At 38.6% G+C, this 22,082-nt stretch overlaps 1 protein-coding gene across 3 annotated transcripts in view; it reads left to right on the forward strand.

The window, feature by feature from the left end:
• ATP2B1 (ATPase plasma membrane Ca2+ transporting 1) overlaps positions 1-22,082 on the forward strand; it is a 122,466-nt gene that overhangs the window by 36,799 nt on the left and 63,585 nt on the right. For all 3 annotated transcript variants that reach the window (XM_073900527.1, XM_073900528.1, XM_025882349.2), the window contains exon 2: positions 16,045-16,470. In XM_073900527.1, coding sequence (XP_073756628.1) covers positions 16,263-16,470 — 208 coding nt within the window. In that variant the 5' untranslated portion in view covers positions 16,045-16,262. The remainder of the gene's footprint in view (positions 1-16,044; positions 16,471-22,082) is intronic.

Genomic DNA, 22,082 nt, shown 5'->3' on the forward strand with positions numbered 1-22,082 from the left:
TGTATTAATTCATGTAAACCTCTAAAAAATTAGGGTAGATGGTGTTATCCCCATTTTACAAATGAGGAAGCTGAAACACTGGGTAAATTGCCTGAGGTCACTCAGTAAATGCAGGAAAGTGCTGGAATGAACATCTTAGACGTTATGGACCTGCTGAATAGTTACTGTTTGGTGGTGGGCTGGGCATCCGCTTGAGTACTGGCAGAATCTCTGCTTCTCTGGAATGGACATTCTCATTTGCTGGTGCCCACATGGGCCTTACTAAAGGACCACTGTCTTCAGTGCCCCAGTTTAGTTCACTTATCCTGCAGGAGTAGTTTCCATGGCAAGGTGCTGTTTTTGTAGTGTGGTCATCAGGAGATACAGAAATGAGCAAGACCATTCTGCCCTCAGAGCTTACCAGTCAGTCAGAAGGAAAGCTATACACACAAGTAATTGTGATAGTACATATTGAATGCTGTAGTATCTGAAAAAGATGACAGATGCAGAGAGAAATAGACTAATTTCATGTAATGGGATCAGAGTAGAGAGGGCATTTTAACTGTTCCTTGAAGGAGAAGTTCATAGAAAAGCAAAGGAAAGAGGCCAGCTTTTATTAGGGAAAATTTATTAGGGAAAATGACAGTAAGAGACTGCTATTTGAAACTTGTCCAAAGAAGAAAGGAGGTAGGGAGTCTGAGAGCAGTACCACAACAAATGGATGAGAGGAAGCGTGCAGATTTGGTACAGGACAGCCATGCCGAAGATGTCCCCTTCCAAGCCTCTTCTATTGAAGACCTCTGCAGAGGGGAGATGCTCACAGACTAAATGCTGCCCAGGATCTGTCACTGTCTTGAAAGTACTCCTTCTAATCTCCTCCTCCATTCCTTCATTTTACTTTTTGCAATTGCTACAAAAGGAAAGTAAACATGTTTCCCACCCCGGCCCCATTTTGCCTCAATTTAGATGTATGCTAGACAGTGAAGCCTTTCTTGAGGCCACATACCCATTCAACACTTTATCTTTTGTGTGTTCACCAAATCTTTTGTGATGCTCTCTGTAACACTTAATTGTATTTGCTTGTATATTTGTCTTTATCCCTCATTTAGTCTGTAAACTCCTTGAAGAAAGAGTCTTGGGCATAGGGCTTACTGAGACATGTTTGGGACTGCTAGGAACTCCACAGAGAAGAACAACAGGTTTGGGAGGGACTGTGATAAGTTTAATATTGGTAGTTGAGTTTGTGCTGTAAGATATTCAGATAGAGATGTCTGTTAACAGTTGAAAACATAGGCCTGGAGCTTGATTAAGGCCTTAGATGTAGGTCGTGATGTGGTATCAGCTGCCAAGACGGAAGAGAGGTCTGCAGATAGATCCCTGCATGATAACCTGACTTAGGGAATAGTAGTGATTTTAAAAAGCCAAGGAGGAACGCCTGGGGGCAGCCCCAATGGGACCTTTGTCTTGGGGCCGGGGATGGGTGGGAACACAGGACAGCTGACTTAGTGGGGAGCGTGGCCCCTCACCCTGCACCCATGGTCAGAAAGCTCCCCTGGAAAGTGAGAGAATCTGATTTTCACACCCATGTAGATCCCTCCCCTAACCACCTGAGGCAGGTGTGGCTCCCAGCTGACCTTCACTGCAGAGTCCAGAAGGCCAAGGGCACCTCGATTTCAGCGGAGAGAACGAGATCAAGGAACGACGAGATCAAGGAATGAAAGAGGAAAGGAAACAGGCACAAAAAAAGGTTATGTAGCCCCTCCCAACCCCCCAATCACAGCAAGTTGCAGCAAGAGGAGCCCCCATAAATGAGCCCAGCCCTGGACCGAGGCTCAGAAGAGACCATTGAGGACACAGCTTCTTTTTTAATAAAGATTTTATTTATTTGTCAGAGAGGGAGAGCACAAACAGGGGGAGCAGCAGAGGCAGAGGGAGAAGCAGACTCCTTGCCAAACAAGGAGCCCGATGTGGGACTCCATCCCAAGACCCTGGGATCATGACCTGAGCCCTGGTCAAGCCCCTGACGCTTAACCGACTAAGCCACCCAGGCGTCCCTGAGGACACAGCTCATAAGAGAGCTGCCCACAAGCCAGAAGAGGGTCTTCCACCAGGAACCAAATTGCTGGCACCCTGATTTTGGACTTCCTAGGCTCCAGAACTGTGAGAAATCCATTTCTGTTGCTTAAGCCACCTATTCTGTGGTATTTTGTTCTGGCAGCAGGAACGGCCTTTTTCTTCCTTCTCAACTAATCACAGTCTCTGAGAATTTCACACCAGGTTTGGTGCAGTTCTTGTCTATAATCATTCCCTGGGTTTGTCTTCCATGCCAGGCTCTGTTTGGGGTGCTGACAATCCAGAAGTAAAAAGTGCCCACTTAGTTCCCAGTTCCTGCTGGGAGGAGTCACCTCCTGGCGAGACAACAGGCAAATTGATAATGAGGGTGTCACAGGTGGTGGGCTGCATGAACCTTCCTGGCTCGGTGAGGGCCCTGCCCTCAGCCTTGTCAGATAAGACTGGTCCCAGGGAGGGGTTCTCTCTCCCAAACTGCCGGGGCTTGAGCCTCCCATGGGCTGAAACGTCAGCCTGCCATCATGGCCCCATCTCATGGCATTGGCTTTGTGGCCAGACGTGAACCAGCAGTAGATGAGATCTGGCCTGATATTCCTGCAAAAAAAAAACTAACCACCCAGCCATAAAAAAAAAAAAAAAAAAAAAAAAAGAGCCAGGGAATGTGGGCTGATACTTTCTGAGAGGCCTAGGAGAACTAAGTAAGCCACAGAAGGCACAAGAGTGAAGTAGTACCCTAGCAAACGACACAGAGGTGTAGAGGCAGATGAGGACTGAGCAGCAGCCAGAGGCCAAATCACCACAGGCAGCCGGCTCAGGACTGTGAGGGAGAATTCAGTTTGCCAGGGTTCACGGTGAAAGGGTGAGCAGGAAGCAGTAAGAATGGACCTTATCAAGAGGTCTGGCAAGGGTGTGAGGTGGGGAAGGATAACTTGCCTGGTTAACAGAAGCCAGGAGAGGCTTATCTGGGGGAATGAGGAGGGAGGAGCCTTTTATTTGGTAGAATGTATCTGAATATTGGTTAAGCTAAGTGAAGGAATCGTGGGAAGCAAGGCCAGGAGATAGGGTGTTGGAGGAGACCTCTCGTAGCCTGGATAGAGACAAGAGCTGGAGTAATTTAGGAAACTTGGAATAGAAAGAGGAACATGCTAGGAAGACAGAGATGTATCAGTGGTTCATATGTGATTGAGAAAAGTAAGTTTCCAATGGAACTTAGAACTCAGTTTTTTAAAAATTTCAGCCGGCATTGCTCAGCCAGACGGTGTGTCTGTTCAGGGGTAGCTCATTAACCAAATGAGAGTAGCGGGAGGATAAAAGAGCAAGTAAGACATAAGAGCGAAACTGGAGTCCCTGACCACTGGGGACTTAGCTTTTTTAGGGAGGCAAGTGTAATCAGAAGGGGTCTTGACTGCCTTTGAGCCTGGAGGCCAGAATGTGTACAGGAGGTTCTTTGTAAATGAGATAAGTTGTACTAGAGAAGAATCTTGAAGATAGAAAATTCCACACGATGGTGATTTTTAATGTGTGGCTCTACCCTTGAAGAGCAATCACAGAGTGCAAATCAAAGTCTTGGAATGAGGGTCAGGAACTGTGAAACCGGCTTGAAGGATCATCAGCGTGACGGGATGGAGTGGTTATGGCTCAACACATTCCTTGATCTCCATTATTCTTTGCACTTTGGTGAATTAACTGTAACATCCTCTTAAAATATAGCTTACCTTATTTTTCAGCCAGAATCTTCGAATGTGTTGCAAAAGTGGGTATCGATTTAATGTCCTGTTCTTTAGTAACTACAGCTGGAAATTGGAAAAGACCCATCAGCTATCAAACCGTGTAAAATAAAGAAAAAGAAGATAAAGAAATGGGAAAGTGTTGTCTCTCCTTATTTCTGCATTCAGTTGTTTAAATATTGGGATAAAAAATCATTGAAGTTTACAGTTTTTAATTAAGAAAACAGAAAGCTCATGTTAAATTTACAGATAAGAGTTCTACCTCCCTAAATATTGCCAACTTTATTTTTGTGAGCTCGTTCAGTGACATAATGAGCATCCTGTTTCCTTAAGCATTTAAGTGTGGGTTCTTGTGAACTGACAGGATAGAAGCTCTTACGGACTGAGTAGGCTGACAGAGCAGCTGGTGTGACATTCAAGTGTTCATACTGCCTTCTTGCTCCTGAACAGAAGGGGGAAAAAATACAGTGTTTTAATTTAGAAATCTCTTCCTTGACTATAGCTCAAATTCTCAAAACCAGTGAAACTAGAAAATGATAGAACATTCCGTGCTCATATGTAACTGGAGATATAATATGTTCTTACGTTTGGGGGTAAGCTGTACAGGATTATATAAAATTAACTTCCCTTAATTTTGAGCTTTTCAAAGGCTTACCTTTTACTAGGAAACTGTCACTGTTAGGAGGAGAGTTCTTGAAATGCCTAAATCGAACAGTAGAATAGGAGAAAACAAAGGATGGTTTATTTTGGAGGACAGTAGAAGGTAGGTATGTGACTTAACAGTTCTCTGTTAAATCTCTTAAAATTTAATATTTTTAGATGCTTAAAATCATTTTACATGTTCAAAATGAAACAGTATGAGTCTATTTCTTTGAATGAAAAATTTTTAGTGTTTGTCAGTATACTTGGTATTAAAAATCAAAGCAATTTAAAATAACAGCTCACAGAGTATTTTTAGAGTATGGTCTGCTTTCAGTTATTCATGCAAATTGAGAATAACATAATGAGGAGCTATGAGTAATTTGCTTATGTAATTGACAGGGAACTTTGGGTGAAGGTGATAATCCAACAGTTTGTTCCTTAGCCCAAGTTCAGGGCACATTGATCCACAGCAGTGTACCGTAGCATCAGTGTTATCTGTTGCCTGAGAAGCTATTAGAAATGTAAATACTTGGGCCCTACCCCTGATCTACTATTGAATTGAAACTGCGGCGGAGTCCCAGCACATCGTGTTTTATGATTCTGATGCATGCTAAAGTTTGAGAACCACTGATCTGAAGTCTGTGGAATTAGTATATAAATGATCTTCATAATCCAATATGCGACCCAGCGCTTTTCAGTTTATCCTGGTTGTGGTACATTCAGAAGGATTGTGGTTTTGGACTGTGGAAGTACAACTTTGCAGAACTAGAGCAACCTTTTAAGAGATACAGATAATCATCAGGATTTGGGATAAGATGACTCCAACTGACTTGACCATAAAGCAAAAATGCCTAGAGTGAACTTGAAGATTTCTGTTTTTGGGATCATTCACATTAAAATTTTATCACATACTCTGTTTAATTAAATACTTTGTTAGCATAAACAAATAATCTGTGCTATCAAAAAAGCAAGAGTAATTGTCTTACAGCCCCAGGGAGGGGGATGAATCATCAATTTATAGAATCTCTTCTGCTTTGGGCTGACATATTTCTTTATAAACTAAAGGCTGGGGGGAATAGGAGCTGTGTTTCAGGCTAGGAAAAGGAAACGAGGTGATTTTATTTACACTTGCACTGAGCCAGACGGTTATAGTGTGGTTTTACCATTTTAATCAAATTGTGAAATTCTAAAATATGAGACAGAATAAAATAAACCTTGTAAATGCACATGCAAATAAATTTTAACTATTATCTATAAACTGATCTCATGCTCTCACTAAAAACAGGTGAAAACAATTATGGTCAGGCCTGCAGTGCCACCCAGCCCCTCCCCACCGACTCCCTTGACAATTGTTCAAGAATAGGAACAAGCAGTGGAAAATGAAAACAAGCAGCCAGAGATGGTAGTGTGGTGGGAACTCAAATGGAGCATCAGAGAAATTAAGGCAGCAGGACATTTCAAGAGTGAGGGAGTGGTTAGCAGTGGCAAAGGTTGTTAGGTTAGATAAGAACAAAATATGTCCCTTAGATTTAGAACAAGAGGAGTCAGTGGTCACCTTGAAGACTAGTTTCAGTACAGCCTAGGAGAAGAAGCCAGAGTGACGTGGGTTGATCTTTGAGCTGAAGATGAAGTAGAAATAGTAAATTTCTGAAAGGGTGGTAGATTCAGAGTTGAGGATTTTCTTATCCGATGACCTTAACTGGGTAAGATTTTTGTGTCTGATTTAGATCTAGTTGCTAACCTGATTTACCTACCGTATTGATTTGGTATAACTTTAATTTAGCATGGGTAATCCTAACAAACTATTTCTTAGGTAAATGTATCATTTACTGCAGGCTTTTTGAAATACTGAAACTCAGCATTATTTTCATAGCCTCAAGGACCTAGGACCTTGGTTAAAAGTCATTGCTATGGAGTAGTCATTGTATAGCTCATTTGAAAATCTTAAATACCTTTTAACTAGTACTGTCTGGAAGGATTTAAAGGAAAGTTATATTTGTATATGTTACATATCAAGGTGGTTTGAAAGTCCTTGAATGCTGTGACTTTCTCTTGACTAACCCTTTGTGCCTAGCATATTATTTTAAACATAACGGTTATGAGGTTTTGTTTTGCTCTGTTTAAATTGTCCTTGTTTACTGTTAGAAAATCTGGTTTTAAGATTGATTTTTAGCTTAAGGATCAAACATAGACATTAAGCACCTACTGTATTCCAGCCAGTGCTAGGGGTTAAAATTGAACGCCACAAATCCTGCCTTGAGTTCAAAGTTCACTGGGGAGGACAGAGAGGTAAACAAATCGTTGCTGCTGGGCATTAAAAGCTACAATAGAAGAACAAATTAGTGCCTCCACTATTCTAATCTACTTGTTGCCCACCATGAGAGATTTGCCAAAGTGGTGGTGCTGAATTTATCACTGGCAGCAGCTGCAGCTTGCCCTTCAAAGTGGTGTACTTAGTCTCTGCCTCTGGAAGAGTCTAGTAGATGGTAAGTAATTTACTGAGGGGAGAGAGACTAATTTTAGTCAACTCAGACACAGCGACGGTATTTATGAATCCTGTGAGACTAATAAATCAGACATTGTAGACAATGTTTATTTTCTGTTTTATCAGTTCTGTAAAACTGAAATCATGTTTGGTGAATTTAATCTTGTTTATGTATCATTCTTTACTTACCTGATATAAATTACTTCTCTAAACAGGTTTTATAGTCTTTGTTCCTTTGTGCACTGTGTATGCTTTGCCTCTTAAAAAATAAAAAAATGTGAGTTCAGAGAACATTAAAATTGAGTTATCTCTTGGTTCTTTGGAGCATTTTAATGAAATAACTTGAGCATAACAAAACTTTGTAAAAGAAACATGACCTTTTGTGATCTTGAGGTATCTACTCTTTGATATGCATAGTATTGATAGCCCATCTTTTTCTGCCATTAATCTGATATTGCATGTTAGCGCTTTAATATTTAGTTTACAGTACATTTTTATCATTTCTAATTAAAAATTGTTTTAATTGTTAATCCACTTTACATTAGTAGGGTGTGAATCGGTAATGCTTTTCTTTTTTCTTAGAAAGTGACTATTTTGAATGATCATAGTGCCTCTTGGTAAGATACGGAGATCAAAGATGAATAAGACATGGTTTTTGTCTTGAAGTAAATTTAAGTTTAATGGGCCTAAATTTGGACTTAGTTCAACGAACTTCCAGGGGACATTTAAGGTGGCATGTTTTAGGTTGTCCTGCCTGAGGACTGAAGGTTGCTGCTATTATCTAATAGGGTAGGGTGGGGCAGTGTGGGCTGGACTGGATTTCTTAACTTATGAGAGAGTGCTCACAATAAAATGCTGATAGCAGCCACAGTGAGAAACAGCTGGAAAAAGCTAGTGATCCTCTCCTCACCAACTACTTGTCTACAAAGGAAGTTGGATTAATTTTTATGTTAAAAGAAAGAAAGAATCTAAGAAAATGGAGATTCTTGAGTCTTATCAAAGAAAGGCTGTAGTCAAAAGCAATTTTTAAGCTTTTTGTCAAATGTCCACTTTGAAGTACAATGACATCTTTGTGGTAGTAGCCTCTTTACAACCTGTAAAATTATGATTTACCCTATGACTTAAATTTTGGTCTTTTACTTTTCTTTTTAATGCTTTTGTGAGTATTTAATGTTTTCTTTATTATAAACATCTTTATTCTTTTTGGAAGTAGATGATTATGTGTGTTTGATTTCATTGGCTATAAAATGAGCAATTGGATTTGATCAGCATCCCTTTTAGCCATTAAATTCTATGATTCTTTCCTTTGTAACCATTTTTTAACAGAATGTTAGCTTTTTAAAATTTGTTTATAGTTAGTATTTTATTTTGATGTAGAAACTTTAAACAGTTCTCTTACTAAGTGAATAAAAATAATCTTTGGGGCTCCTGGGTGGCTCAGTTGGTTAAGCAACTGCCTTTGGCTCAGGTCATGATCTCAGGGTCCAGGGATCCAGCCCCACATCTGGCTCCCTGCTCAGTGGGGAGCCTGCTTCTCCCTTTCCCACTCCCCCTGCTTGTGTTCCCTCTCTCGCTGTCTCTCTCTGTCAAATAAATAAATAAAATCTTTAAAAAAAAACTGTCTTTAGCTTATTTTTAAAACCCCAGATCCATAATTTGTGTTCCTGTAAAATTCAGTCATTAAGAACCTTTGTAAATATTAATTTTTTATTTTTTAAATTTACTGAGATGTATTAGAGCTAGTAAATAGAAATTTGACTTAACATTTAAGTTATTTTAGTATATCAAATGAAAACCCAAAGACATTTCATTGAGCTATTTCAGTATGGATACCTTAAGAAAACTGAATATTTTTGGGAACGAGTATATGAAATAAAAGTAACTTCATGTACTGAAGTAGTTACAAAATCTGTAAGCATTAGAAAATTGAAGAGTAAGATTTAGGACTACAACTTCTTAGTTTTGAAATTTCGTTGTGAATTGGGAGTGATTTGAAAAAAATTAAGAGTACTTGGGAATCTGTAGCTAGTTGATTCAAAAGACATTTTAAGAGACTAATCAAAGTTTAAATGAAAGGATTGGCTTCTAACAAATACATTACTTTTTTTTTTTTTTTAAGACTTTTATTTTTTTATTTGACAGACACAGCGAGAGAGGGAACACAGGCAGGGGGAGTTGGAGAGGGAGAAGCAGGGGGAGTTGGAGAGGGCGAAGCAGGCTTCCCGCTGAGCAGGGAGCCTGATGTGGGGCTCGAACCCAGGACCCTGGGATCATGACCTGAGCCGAAGGCAGATGCTTAACGACTGAGCCACTCAGGCGCCCCTAAATACATTACTTTTGATTTATATCCAGTATGTTTAAATTTAGAATTGAAATTAATCACATGACTTTCCTAAGCTTGTGACTGCAATTAGCAGATCTTCAAATTAGATGGTATCTTTCATACATTATATTCAAGGAATAATCCCCCCCTCCTTGGGGGGGGGGTTGTTGTCTTTGAAGTAGTCTTGCCTAAAAGGAGTCTTTATTTTTAAAAACTAAACAGCATCAGTGGAGAATGGAGTGCTAAACAGGAAGTCAGTTGTGTTATGTATAATAAAGCATGCTTACTGCATTAGGCCAGTGGAGTCACCTTTAAAGTAGGAATGGGTTTTTAAAGATTAGAGTTGTCACCAACAGGGCATGGGCTGTCTTCAGGTATTGAGCACTCCTCCATATAATTCTTTTAGTATCTTGTGTGATCAACTCCAAGGCTAGAGAGTTTTCTCTGACCCAGGGGCCCTTTATTAGGGTTCTCCAGAGAAACAGAACCAGTCGGAAATAGATACATATAGTGATTTATTATGAGGAATTTTCTCAGGCATTTATGGAGGCTGAGAGGTTCCACGATCTGCCTTCTGCAAACTAAAGCCCCTGGAAAACCAGTGGTGTCACTTTCAGTCTGGGGGCAGAAGATTGATGTCTCAGCTCAGAGGTGGTATGAATTCCCTCTTCAGGTTTTGTTCTATTCAGGCCCTGTATGGATTGGGCGATGCCCCCAGTCTGCTTCACATAGTCTACCTGTTCAAATGCTAACCTCATTTAGAAACACCTTCACAGGTACACACAGAAATAATGTTTAACCAGATATCTGAGCTCCCTGTGATCCAGTCATGTTGCCTTGAAATTAACTGTTACAGACCTATTCCAGATTTTGATAACTTGTTACAGAGTTCTGCTTTAATGTATCCAAAAACTACCTCTCTGTAGCTTTTTTTTTTTTTTAAAGATTTTATTTATTTATTTGAGAGAGAGAGAATGAGAGATACAGAGCACGAGAGGGAAGAGGGTCAGAGGGAGAAGCAGACTCCCCGCTGAGCAGGGAGCCCGATGTGGGACTCGATCCCGGGACTCCAGGATTATGACCTGAGCCGAAGGCAGTCGCTTAACCAACTGAGCCACCCAGGCGCCCTCTGTAGCTTTCTTTTCTTTCATTCTACTTGTGTCCTTCAGTATGCCACAAAATACTTCTAGTCCCTTTTCTAATACAAAACTTCAGATGTTTGAAGTTGCTATCACAAGTCATTCCTCCCCTAAATTTCCTCCATTTCTTCAGTGCACTCGTTTCCTGACTCTTCAGCATTCTCTGTTGTACAGTACATAGTCCATGGTGGTTCCCTCCAGACTGATGCAAAGCCCAGTAGGCCTGTTACGTGTAATAAAAATAAAAGTTTTTCATTCGTCACTTTTTGATATATTCAGTCATCATATGTTTTATCTGTATAGCAAAGCTTCTTTTATATTAGGCTATCATCAGAATCCTCTTTTCCTCTAGGTTTAGAAATCCTATTTAAATATTCCTCATCTGAACTGGCTGGGCAGTCCTCCTCTGAGGAAAGCAGGGTTATTCTCTTGCAGAATGTATCTGCAAATATTCTTAATAAAAAATAGCTGACGTGTTTACCGTTAACTCTGTGCCAGGCTAAGTTCAAATAGTTTTACGTATATTAACACATTTAAAGACGTGGGTACTGTTTTTGTATCTGTATTTTATAGATGGGCGGGTAATCTTATTGGGGTATTGGTGTATTCCAAGGCAAAGTAGAATAGTCTGTTACCTATCTTTATGGGTGTTAGGCTCCTGTCACTGCTGCCTAAGAACATACTGTCTTTGGGGGCCCAGTGGAAAGCACTTACCTCATGTTAACTAACATCAAGTTAGAGCAGTTTATAACAGTTTAAGTGTATCCTCTTGTTCCTACCTACCTGTCTTTCTGGATCCTGGTTCTGTCATCTAACATTTGCCGGTTTACCTAGCTAGCTTCAAGCCATCTACGGATTGGAGAAACATAACTTCTGTGTTTACAAATCACCAACAATGGTTTGGAAGTCAGGAATTAGGAACCTAGTAATGCCTTCCAGTTTGTTCCTCTTTGTTGTAATACACTTAGTTATAAGAGCATATATTTTGTATCTTGTCTGCAAGAATCTCATGTTACTATATAATATTTTTAGAGCTCCGAATTTCATCCAGCTTCATATTTCATCCCATAACTTACTTAACTGTTGCCCTGCATTTCTTTGAGTTTTTCTGATATGCAGTTTTTTGTGGTTATCATTGTTGAGTCTAGATAAGGTCCAAGGTCCGTGCAACCATTTCATGATCTACAAGTCAAGTGTTCTTGTGAAAGAAGGAATTGAAATTGTAATTAACAAAGCTATCTCCTTATGAGCTTCACTCATTACTAGGACCTTGCCGTCATTTTCGATCATCTATGGAAGGCCCTGCTCATTCCTAGTAAAGTTTATGTGTCAGTTGGAATCCATCTTAATCCTTCTTTTGGAAAACTAACTGTTTTTGCCTAACCCCAGTCTGAAAGTACCTCTTTTTTTTCCCATAATCCCTCAAAGACTATCAATAGTGGTTTGACCAGAGATGTCATCTAGGTATTCAGGGATAAGTTATGTAGACCAAGAGGCCTCCAGAGAGTAGCTATGTGTTTTCTTTGAAATCCCCCTCTTTGGGGGCCTCAGCTTCCACATAACAAGATTTCTCCTTAAACTTTTCAGATGGAAGATCAAATCTTTTAAACAACACAGAGAAGCAAAAACATCTTCTACTTTCTGTTATATCTCAGTCCCAAATACTGTGTCCCCGTCGTGATTGTCATTTTGTAGCTAACAAAAAACAAAACTTTTTTGTTATCCTAAGCATTTTTGTGACTCCACTACTTGAGTGGAGGGTTGAAAGTGGACAGGGAGGAAAATAGTAGAGGAGGCTATAGACAATCTAGAAATACAAAACAGCCCGATGTATATAACTTGTAGGTAATTGTAAATTCACATAGTCCACTTTGGAAAGGGCCTTGTTTGCATTTGGTGCTTTTGCTTGGATTTCCCTTTCTTTAAACAGTGGGGGAACTGGACATAATTGGTAATCATGTACTTATCAAAGCTATGTGGCTTGCACATTGGTAGAAAATTCAACCCCAGAAGGGAATTTATTGATAAATTACCAAGAAAATCAAGGAATAGGGCAGACTTGAGACACTGATTTACCGAGGAGCTCAAGTGATCCGGCGCGGACAGGCACATTCCTTGCCTTCTTTCCTCCCTCTGTCTCTCCTTCCCTTTTGGATCCATTTGCAGAGGCTTGCCGTATCTCAGATTTAAATTCAGTAAGACGAGACAAGTCTCTGCCCCAGAGTCACAGCAGAAGCCTCCTTCCTGCCTTTTGGCCTTTGTTGGGTCATATGCACATTCCTGAACCAGTTATCGTTATGGCCAGGGGAATGTTTGGGTGTGGGAGGGAACTTCATGGGTTCTACCTTGAGAGCTGGTCTAGGGCAGATCCCTAAACAAAATGTGGGGACTTGCTGAAAAGTGGGGGAAAGGATGCTGAATTGGCAAATAACAGATATCCACTACAGTGTCTTGAATTCTGCTTTTATTATTATAAATTGGCACATTTGCTATTATTTGACTGTTTTTTGACCTATGACAGTTTCTATTTGAACTGAACCTAATAAACATGAAGACATTAAGTCAAGGCAGTATAGTGGAAGGTGTGTGGCTTTGGATTCACAAATGGAAATTCAGATCCTAGCTCTGTTATGTATCCTTACTGTTGAGAAATTTAAGAGAACCCCATAAGTAACACCCATTTCTCATGCTTGCATTCTGTCAAGAGAAAAGACAACGATTGGCAGAGAGGAATAAAAATACTAGTTTTCATATTGACAGAAGCTGAAATGGAGGATTTGGGTTTTGTGTGACGAACAGTGAAGCTCTACAGTTGAACCCAAAACTAATGAGTTCATTACCCCATCCCAGGCACTTTGAACAGGAGCAGGTTTGTTTTTGTGTTTTTTTTTTTTTTAACCTGGGGGTCTGTCCCCACCCTAATAAACTCAGACCAAGAATGTATGAGTTTTATAGAAATCTGGCCCCCAAAAGAAGGCAGAAAGGTGAAGAAACTACGTATGTCTAGTTGCTGTTGGAAAATCTGGGATGCTGCTTATTTTACCACAGTGGTAATTGATGGGATAGGAAGCTACCATTGAGGAAAATTCCTCTTTGTGGAGGAAACCAGAAGACTGATGACATACACACAGACTTAGTTAGGAATCTTAATTATTTTTTCTCTTGAACAATAACAACTTACTTTAGGATTAGTGTGATACTCAGATACCAGCAGATTTTGGAGGTGGAAACTCAGGGAGATTATCAAATAACCACCCTCTCTAGTTTTTGGAGTTAGGTTATTATAATAATTGATGTGTGAGTAGGAGGGAGCCCACTTTGCCTCGGAGATGAGTAAAATTGGTAATAATTGGGCATGCAAGAGGAATTTGTGAAGTGGGAGGAAGCAGGCAATGAAAAAAAAATGTCTTACAGAATCTATAGTTATCACATCCTTGCACAGTTAACCCAAGGCAAGCAAATTTTCTTCAACCACCTGGTATGAATTTAAAGTTTTTAACCCATTTTCCTATCCACTGGTTCTCTCAGTGTGCTCTCTGGACTGATAGCATCTGTATCACCTGGGAATTTGTTAGAAAAGCAAATGATGGAACCCATACTAATCCTACTGAATTTAAACTCTGGAGGTGAGACCCAGCCATCTGTATTTTAATCACCTGTTGGTGATTTTGATGCATAAGGAAGTTTTAAGAACCACATACCATAATTTGCAAACATCCTCATAACAATTTATTTATTTATTTATTTTTTAAAGATTTTATTTATTTATTTGACAGAGAGAGAGACAGCGAGAGAGGGAACACAAGCAGGGGGAGTGGGAGAGGGAGAAGCAGGCCTCCCGCCGAGCAGGGAGCCCAACGTGGGGCTCGATGTGGGGCTCGACGCGGGGCTCGATCCCAGGACCCTGAGATCATGACCCGAGCCGAAGGCAGTTGCTTAACCAACTGAGCCACCCAGGCGCCCCCATCCTCATAACAATTTAATAGATGAAGATTAATTGCGCTTGCCAGTAATCTTTCTAGTTCCCAGTCATTGAGCATTTTATTAAATATGGGGGAGTGGGGTATTTGGGGAAGGAGAGAAATTGAGTAGGTAAAATAGAGCTTGGGTTTGAGTGCTACACAGGCATGAGCAATAGGACTGTTTTTTCACCCTATAAGTTTTAGGTATAGTGGCATTATGCCTGTTTTAAAAACTAAATGTAGAAGCAAAATGCACACCTTTGGATAAAGGAAAAATTAGAATGAGAGAGAACTGGGGCAGGGGGAGAGGTGGTGATTATAATTTGTGGAGGGAGCGAGTCGAAGATCGGAAAGAAAAGCGTTATATAAAAGGGGCTTTTCAAAGGAAGAATTAACTCAGTGATTGAAGCTGAAGTATATGGAATCAAAGATAACGTACAATTTCAAGCCCAGGTGATTAGAATAATGGTGATTGAGGAAGGGAGTTCTCTACTTAGGGAATAAGATGAATCCAGTGTTGCAGGGCCACCTGGGTGGCTCAGTTGGTTAAGCATCTGCCTTCGGCTCAGGTCATAATCCCAAGGTCCTGGGATCGATCCCCTTTGTCCGGCTCCATGCTCAGCAGGAAGCCTGCTTCTCCCTTTCCCTCTGTCATTCCCCCTGCTTGTGAACTCTATCTCTGTCTCAGATAAAATCTTTGAAAAGAAAAAAGATGAAACCAGTATTGGGCATGTTAACATTGAGGTGATTAAAAGACATAGAGGGAGACGAGAGTTGAAACACTCATCTTTTAGGTGGCTTACAATACAAGGAGAACTTGAAAGTATTATAGGGAAAATTAAAGTAATGCATCCATTTATTGCTTGAACACCGAATGTCTACCATGTGCCTGGTACGGTTCTAGATTCCCAGAATATACTAATAGGCACACCTGACAAATAAATGAACAAGGTATTTTTACATAATACTAAAGGCCAGCAAAGAAATAGAGTAACGACAAAGAGTGATAAGGGATAGAGAATTTCTTGGGATAGGTGGTCAAGGGAAGACCTGAGGTGGTAACATATGACAGAAGTCATGGTGGAAGATAGTTTTAGAAAGTCAAAAAGATGGTGGTATTACAGAGTGGCCAAGGAGAATTGCAGGAAAGCATATTGTTTGTTGTGTTTTTTGCCCTTACAGGGTCTATATTGTATGAAAGGTTTGGAGAGAAGGGTCTGTGTATTAGAAGGAACATGGGTTTGGAGACATCCCTGTTCATCCTTTTTTTTTTTTTTTTTAGGAATTTGTTAGCTGTGCAGAAGCTCCTCAAATTCTCTGAGGCTTATTCTTCTCAGTAGAGTAAGGAGTAATAACACCTCATGGGATTAAATTGTGATGATTAAATGAGAAAATGAATTTAAAGAAATAGTGCTTGGAATGTAAGTGCTGAGTGATAACTACTAATAACAGTGATACTGAATGGAACATAAAATTCAGTCATGTGAAATGCAGTTTCATTTAATAATGGTGAGATCTAATGTCTTGAAATATAATTTTAGGAGTTATACTTTGATCTTTTGTCATGCAAGACACTTTAAAGGCATGAGACTATAGTTAAAATATTTTTATAATTAAATGATGTACTTTGATTAGCTACTGCACAACTATTTAGAAAATATGCTTGTATGCATAATGCTATAAAAGATTTTATTAACTTTTTAATATTTTCTTACAGATGTGTACATCTCATGATTGATATGAAGAAACTAGTCATGGGCCAAAGGTCAAGATACTTCTCTGGGAAATGCTGCTGATGCTGCTCTATAAAGTCATACAATGAGTGTTTGGTTTAAGAAAGATTTTCATATTTAAAAGATTTTCATCTTGGAAATACATCAAGTGAAAATTAGAGTCTTTTGGGAAACATTTTCCTCCTAATAAATTATACTTGTAATGGGCGACATGGCAAACAACTCACTTGCATATAGTGGAGTAAAAAACTCTTTGAAGGAAGCTAATCATGATGGAGACTTTGGAATCACGCTCGCAGAGCTGCGGGCTCTCATGGAGCTCAGGTCTACAGATGCATTACGAAAAATACAGGAAAGCTATGGAGACGTCTATGGAATTTGCAGCAGGTTGAAAACATCTCCCAATGAAGGTGAGCTGTATTATGTTTGTTTTTAGCTCTTTGTATGGAGAGTCCTGTAAATTCGGCTCATAAATAAACCTGTATATATTTTCTTGGTTAATGTATGATTATATCATAATTTTAGTGACATTAAAGTGGATTAGTTCTCAGATTGGTACAATTAAAGTAACTTTAGATCAAGAAATAATGTTGCAAATGTATATATTTTAGGTTGGTGGGAGGAAATATTTTGTACTGTTGTGCATATTGTTGCTGCTTGTTTACAATAGCAAGATTGCTTTTCCACTGGAGCTATAGAGAATGGAACCAGGCTGGGTAGCCCCCAAGGGGATTCAGTGGAAATAAACCGGGCTCACTTATCCTTTATTTTATAAGGTGGCTTGAAATAGTTGTCACTGCCAGTAGCTGACCAAAGTGTTTTTAACCTAAACTTTAATAAATTAGTTCAGAAGGTCCTTTAGCAAGTGGAGTAGATTAGATGCCAATTCTTTTTTCTTTTTACCTAGCAGACATTTCCTTTGATTAAAACTAATTTTCAAGTCTTAGAATTAAGTTCAGTTTCCCTGTGTTCAAAGAAGTCTTTGGTTTCATAATTCTCAATTTGTAGTAAGTTTCTTTTTGAGAATAAAGAAAGGAAGAATCATTATAACTTCATTGCATTATGGTCTTTGAAATGGTTTGAGGTAGATGACCTTTTATATATTCATCTTGTTGAGTAGAAAATTACGGTTAGGAAGTTTCAGAAAGGCTTTTCCAAATTACAAAGGTGGGAGGAGGGTACATGATGAATGTTTGGTGATTGTACTTTATTTTAGTAAGGATGGGAAATTATTAGTGTTAAAAGTTAAAGTATATTTACATATTCCAAAGCAAGTTCCAGAGAAATTTTGTAGAGGTGGGGTTTTTTTTAAGTTTATTTATTTTTAAGTAATCTCTGCACCCAACGTGTGGCTTGAACTCACAACCCCGAGATCAAGAGTTGCTTGCTGTTTTGACTAAGCCAGCCAGGTGCCCCCAAAAATGTTTTTCTTAACTTTTTTTTTTGAAAGATCTTAAGCCATGCCATACTACTTGTGATCAAATTTAAATAGCCAAAAGTTACTTCCAAAATTGCTAAACATTTTTAAATCACATCAGAAATTCTTTAAACGTGTGTGTGTGTGTGTGTGTGTGTGTGTGTGTGTGTGTGTGTGTATGATCACTATTTGAATTCTTAATTGTTTTAATGGTAGGTAAATAATTTTTCTGAGGTGGCATAATCTTGAGGAAGCCAGTATCTGTGCTTGTTCATTATGCAAACCCATTTTGAAATACTAGCTCACTTTATATCCCTTTTAGAGACTTGTACATTGATATGCTATTCTCAGCTGGTAGATTCACTAATTCAACTCTATGTACTTTCTACATTAACCTGAAACCTAATTGTTGGGTGTTTCATGCCACCAAATTGTTAGGAAGTGCTACCATTAAAAAGCCCTCAATATAACAACATAGTTTGTTCATAAAATTGATACTGAACTTCACCTTCAGATCACTTACCTGCATTTCCCTCAAGCATGTCTTTGTATTTCTCTGCCACTAGTTAATCAAAAATCTTGTCTTCTAATAACTAAACACCCCATTATGGTCTGTTCTTATTTTTAAAGACGTGATTCTCATTATTTTGCACTGCAGTCTCTTTTGTGTTGTTATTTTGGGTGGTACTCCTTACATTGATTCTGGTTTAATTAGTGAAGTCTGAAAAATTTTGCATTTACTGTAGTACCTTTAAAATTTGGGGAGGGGATGGTTATGTACCTTTCTTACGGCACGATGGAAGCGGTGGATGATCTTTAGAAATATTCACTTAACGCTCAAAATTTGTGCATTGTTGCTGCTTTGAGCTGTCAATACATGAAATATTTTTCCCTCTTTTATTCTTAGAAAATTCTTGCTCATCTTCTTCCTCATATTGTGAATTTTTGATAAAATTTGTACAAACTTTTGTCCTCACTGGTTATTTATGAACAGTTTGTCATTTTGAAATATTCTTTTAAAGAATGTGAAAAAGCCATTTTAAGCATTATATATTTGTGTTTACAGTTGTAAGATTAAATAAAAACAGCCACAGACTTCATAGGAATATTGTTACCAGAGGAATAGTTTTCGTTTAATTTAGAAGTAATTTATTCAGAAAGCTAATGAAATATTTTGTCGCTGATCAACTAGGCAAATGATAATAAATAAATCATCATCAGGGATAATCAGCTAGGAGTTTGTATGCTCAAGAAAATGATCCAGACAATAAGTACTCTTTTGTTAGTATAACCTGCTTATAGTCAGGGAAAATAGGATTAAAATGATTCTTTAAAGAACATAAGTTTTGATTTAAGTAAAATGAAATTTATCTGTTTCTTTAATTCTTTCATTCATTGACATATAGTCTTTCATCAGATGTAGGTTGTTAATTGCCGTATGTTGTATATACCCTCTTAAAAAAAAAAGAATTAGTGTTGGTAGTTTTAATTGTAAGATAATTTTAAGTGTATAATTAAATTACATCCCTATTTTAACGGTGTAAATACAATGTAAGAATATGTGCACCTTAGAATTGCTGGGATATTGTATCTGCTCAGTGGAGGTTACTTTTCTCTGCTGGGCATATACTTTAGTGAACAAAACAATCCCTGACTTATTTTTACAAGGGGGAGACAAATTTACAGGACAACTAAATGCAATGTGTAGTGTATTGGTGATGTATGCTTAAGGGAAAAATGAGTGGAAAAGGAAAATCAGAAATATTGGGGATGTGGCTATTAGATTGCTAGAAAGTCTGGAGGAAGAACAACTTAAGACATTTCTTAAAAGCAGCTACAACAAAAATAAGGTAACACATAGGTAAGCACTTTTTGTGTCATATTGGTTGTTGCTAGCACTTACAAATATTAACTCATTTTATCCATCCTTTTTTTTTTTTTTACAACCAAAGAATCCACAACACAAAAAGGTTAATCCGCTTACCCAGAGTCTCCCAGCTCTTAAGTGCCAGAGTAGGGATTCAAACCTTGACATTCTAGCTTCAGAGAACATGCTTTTAACCCCTATATTGTATTGCCTGTTATAAAAGTTCCGTTCATGCAACTTGCAGAAAAGTCGAGAATTTTAAGAATAAGGTACCTGTGTTCTGTGTTCTCAAATAGTAATTTTTGTTGGCAGGAATTTCATGTGAAAAATTTTTGAGTTTAATAAGGCTTCAGTTGATCAATTAGTCCTTTTAAAATATGCCCTGTTCAGGAAGTTGTATTTGTGAGCTTCCCCATTTGGCCTGCTAATTTACTGCTTGTCTTCCCCCAGAGTACTCCTTTAAATGGATTTGAAGCATACTTTATGTGTACTGATCAATAGGAAGTGTTTTGAGCCAGATGTGATTTTCATATTAAAAACTTAACCATCTTTACTCTTAAAAGAATTGGAAGTATAAATTTTGAGGTTAACTGAAATCAAGACTTGTCACTTCATATTTCATCTTTATCTATTAGAGCAAGCACCTATCATAGACTCCTCAGCATCCAAGAGTATACTTTTACGACAAAATTACTTATACCATCCTAACTGCATGCAGTTATCCCTGTGGTTTTTTTCATTATCTTTATTGACTTCCTTATCCCTGTTGTAAATCCTATTTCTTGATCCTTTTATTTCTAAACTAGCTTTTGGTATCTTTTCCGTTTTAATGTGTTCCTATGTTTATCTGTGCTGTATTTTATATTGGATGGTAGAGTAGACTGTCTAATAATGAGATTTCTAGAATGTAGATCTCTATGCTGGTATCATGTTTATCATTCAGTAGTACTGCACTAAATAAAGGATAACAGTGAATGCATATCAATTAAAGACGGGTACTGAGTGGTATTCTGTAAGAGGCATGGATGGCTTCGTGGCCTTGTAAAGGGGCAGGAAAGTAAATGAGACACCAAGCTTTTTAAGTGGTAGTTGCTAAAATTAGGTGCAACAGGAAAAAAAGCAAAGGGAGTAAGAAAAGGAAACAGTGGTAGAAAAAAACAAAAGAGTTATGTGGTAGGAAGCAGGGTAAAGTCAACAGTAATTGTCCCTGGCTGACTAATGTTTCCATAATGTTTCAGATGGCAATTTATATTTGCCCTCCTGGAAGTAAGGCTGTTAGTAATGGTGTGCTTTGACCAGGTCTTTATGATGTAATATAATAAAACTAATATTCCCACATGGAAATATATTTTAACTCTGTAAAAAAAAAAAAAAAAAAATCAGCCCTTTGCCCAGCATGAATCATTGTTGACTTATAGGCTACCACAAGAATCCTCTGATGCCCTGATGGATGTGCTTGGTTATACCGGTTGGTACAGCTTTTTTTCAGGCACTCAGCAAGGATTTCCATTGCCACGATATGTCAGCCATGTATATTTTAATACTTAATGGAGTTACCAACAAGGGTTTTATATTGATAATCCTGCATGATCTTGCCCTAGAAATTTATTGCTGCTGTAATAGAGAATTATACATTTAATTTAATGCCTGTTCAGGTCACTAGTTTCATTGCTCAAGAATTTTTTGAAGATAGTTGTAACACTGACTACTAACTTTGTTGCATATACTTATTAAAGTTGTACTTTAAGATAGAGTCTGAAGTAGCATAGTGCTAGAGTTTTTGGTTTGTTTTTTTTTAAAGTTTGGTTTTCTGAGTGCAATAGACATATTTCCTTTTTATTTTTTAATTTTTTAAGGTTTATTTATTTTAGTAATCTCTATACCCAACATGAGGCTCAAACACATGACCTCAAGATCTCAAGATCAGGAGTTGCCTGCTGTTCCAGCTGAGCCAGCCAGGTGCCCCTATGTTTCCTTTTTAAACTGTTCTGTTCTGGCTTTCATAATACTAGATTCTTAGGGCTTTCTTTCTTCCTACCTGGCCAGTTGTGTATCAGCCTTCTGTGCTTTCCTTTAGATGTTGGTGGGCCTCAGGTTTCAGTTCATCTCCACACCCTCCTGTTTATCTACACTCCTTGGGTGATGTCATGTACTCCCAAGACTGCACACATCATCTGGATGCTGGTGGTTTCTAAATCTGTAGCTCTAGTCCAGATTTTTGCCCCGAACTTTGGGCCTGAAAACTTGATTCATTATAGACATCTTATTTTCTCAACTTTTCCAGACTGTTCTGAAAGCATACTCTTTTTCCCATTTCCATTGAAACCATTATCCATCTTTTAGGTGGCCTGGACTTTGACAGGAGACTTGACCCACTCTCATTCTCTGGGTCAACAAGACCTAGAAATCCTAACTCCTAAATTGGTCTTAACCCAAGGGTATCTGCTGCTCTGCATCCACACTCTCCTGTTTGAGGCCACTGACTTCTTTTATGGTAATTGAGGTAACAGCATACTTGCTGGTGTTTTTTTCCGTCTCCCTTGTATGTTGCTTGTCACTTTCCTGCTTACAGCTGGTATGGTTTTGCATTGGCCTTAGAATGAAGTTCTGACCTCTTGCTTAGGTTAACAGATCTTTTGGGGGGATCTGACCCCTCTTATCTCATTTCTTCTTTCCAACTCTTCTCTTCAGTGTTGAGGCATAGCAGAATTTTCAGTTTTCTTAAGTACTATTGTGCC

This window comes from Callorhinus ursinus, unplaced genomic scaffold (genome assembly GCF_003265705.2).
Source record: "Callorhinus ursinus isolate GAN/ISIS: 27379988/994484 unplaced genomic scaffold, GSC_fseal_2.0 scaffold14, whole genome shotgun sequence".
Taxonomy (NCBI): Eukaryota; Metazoa; Chordata; class Mammalia; order Carnivora; family Otariidae; genus Callorhinus; species Callorhinus ursinus.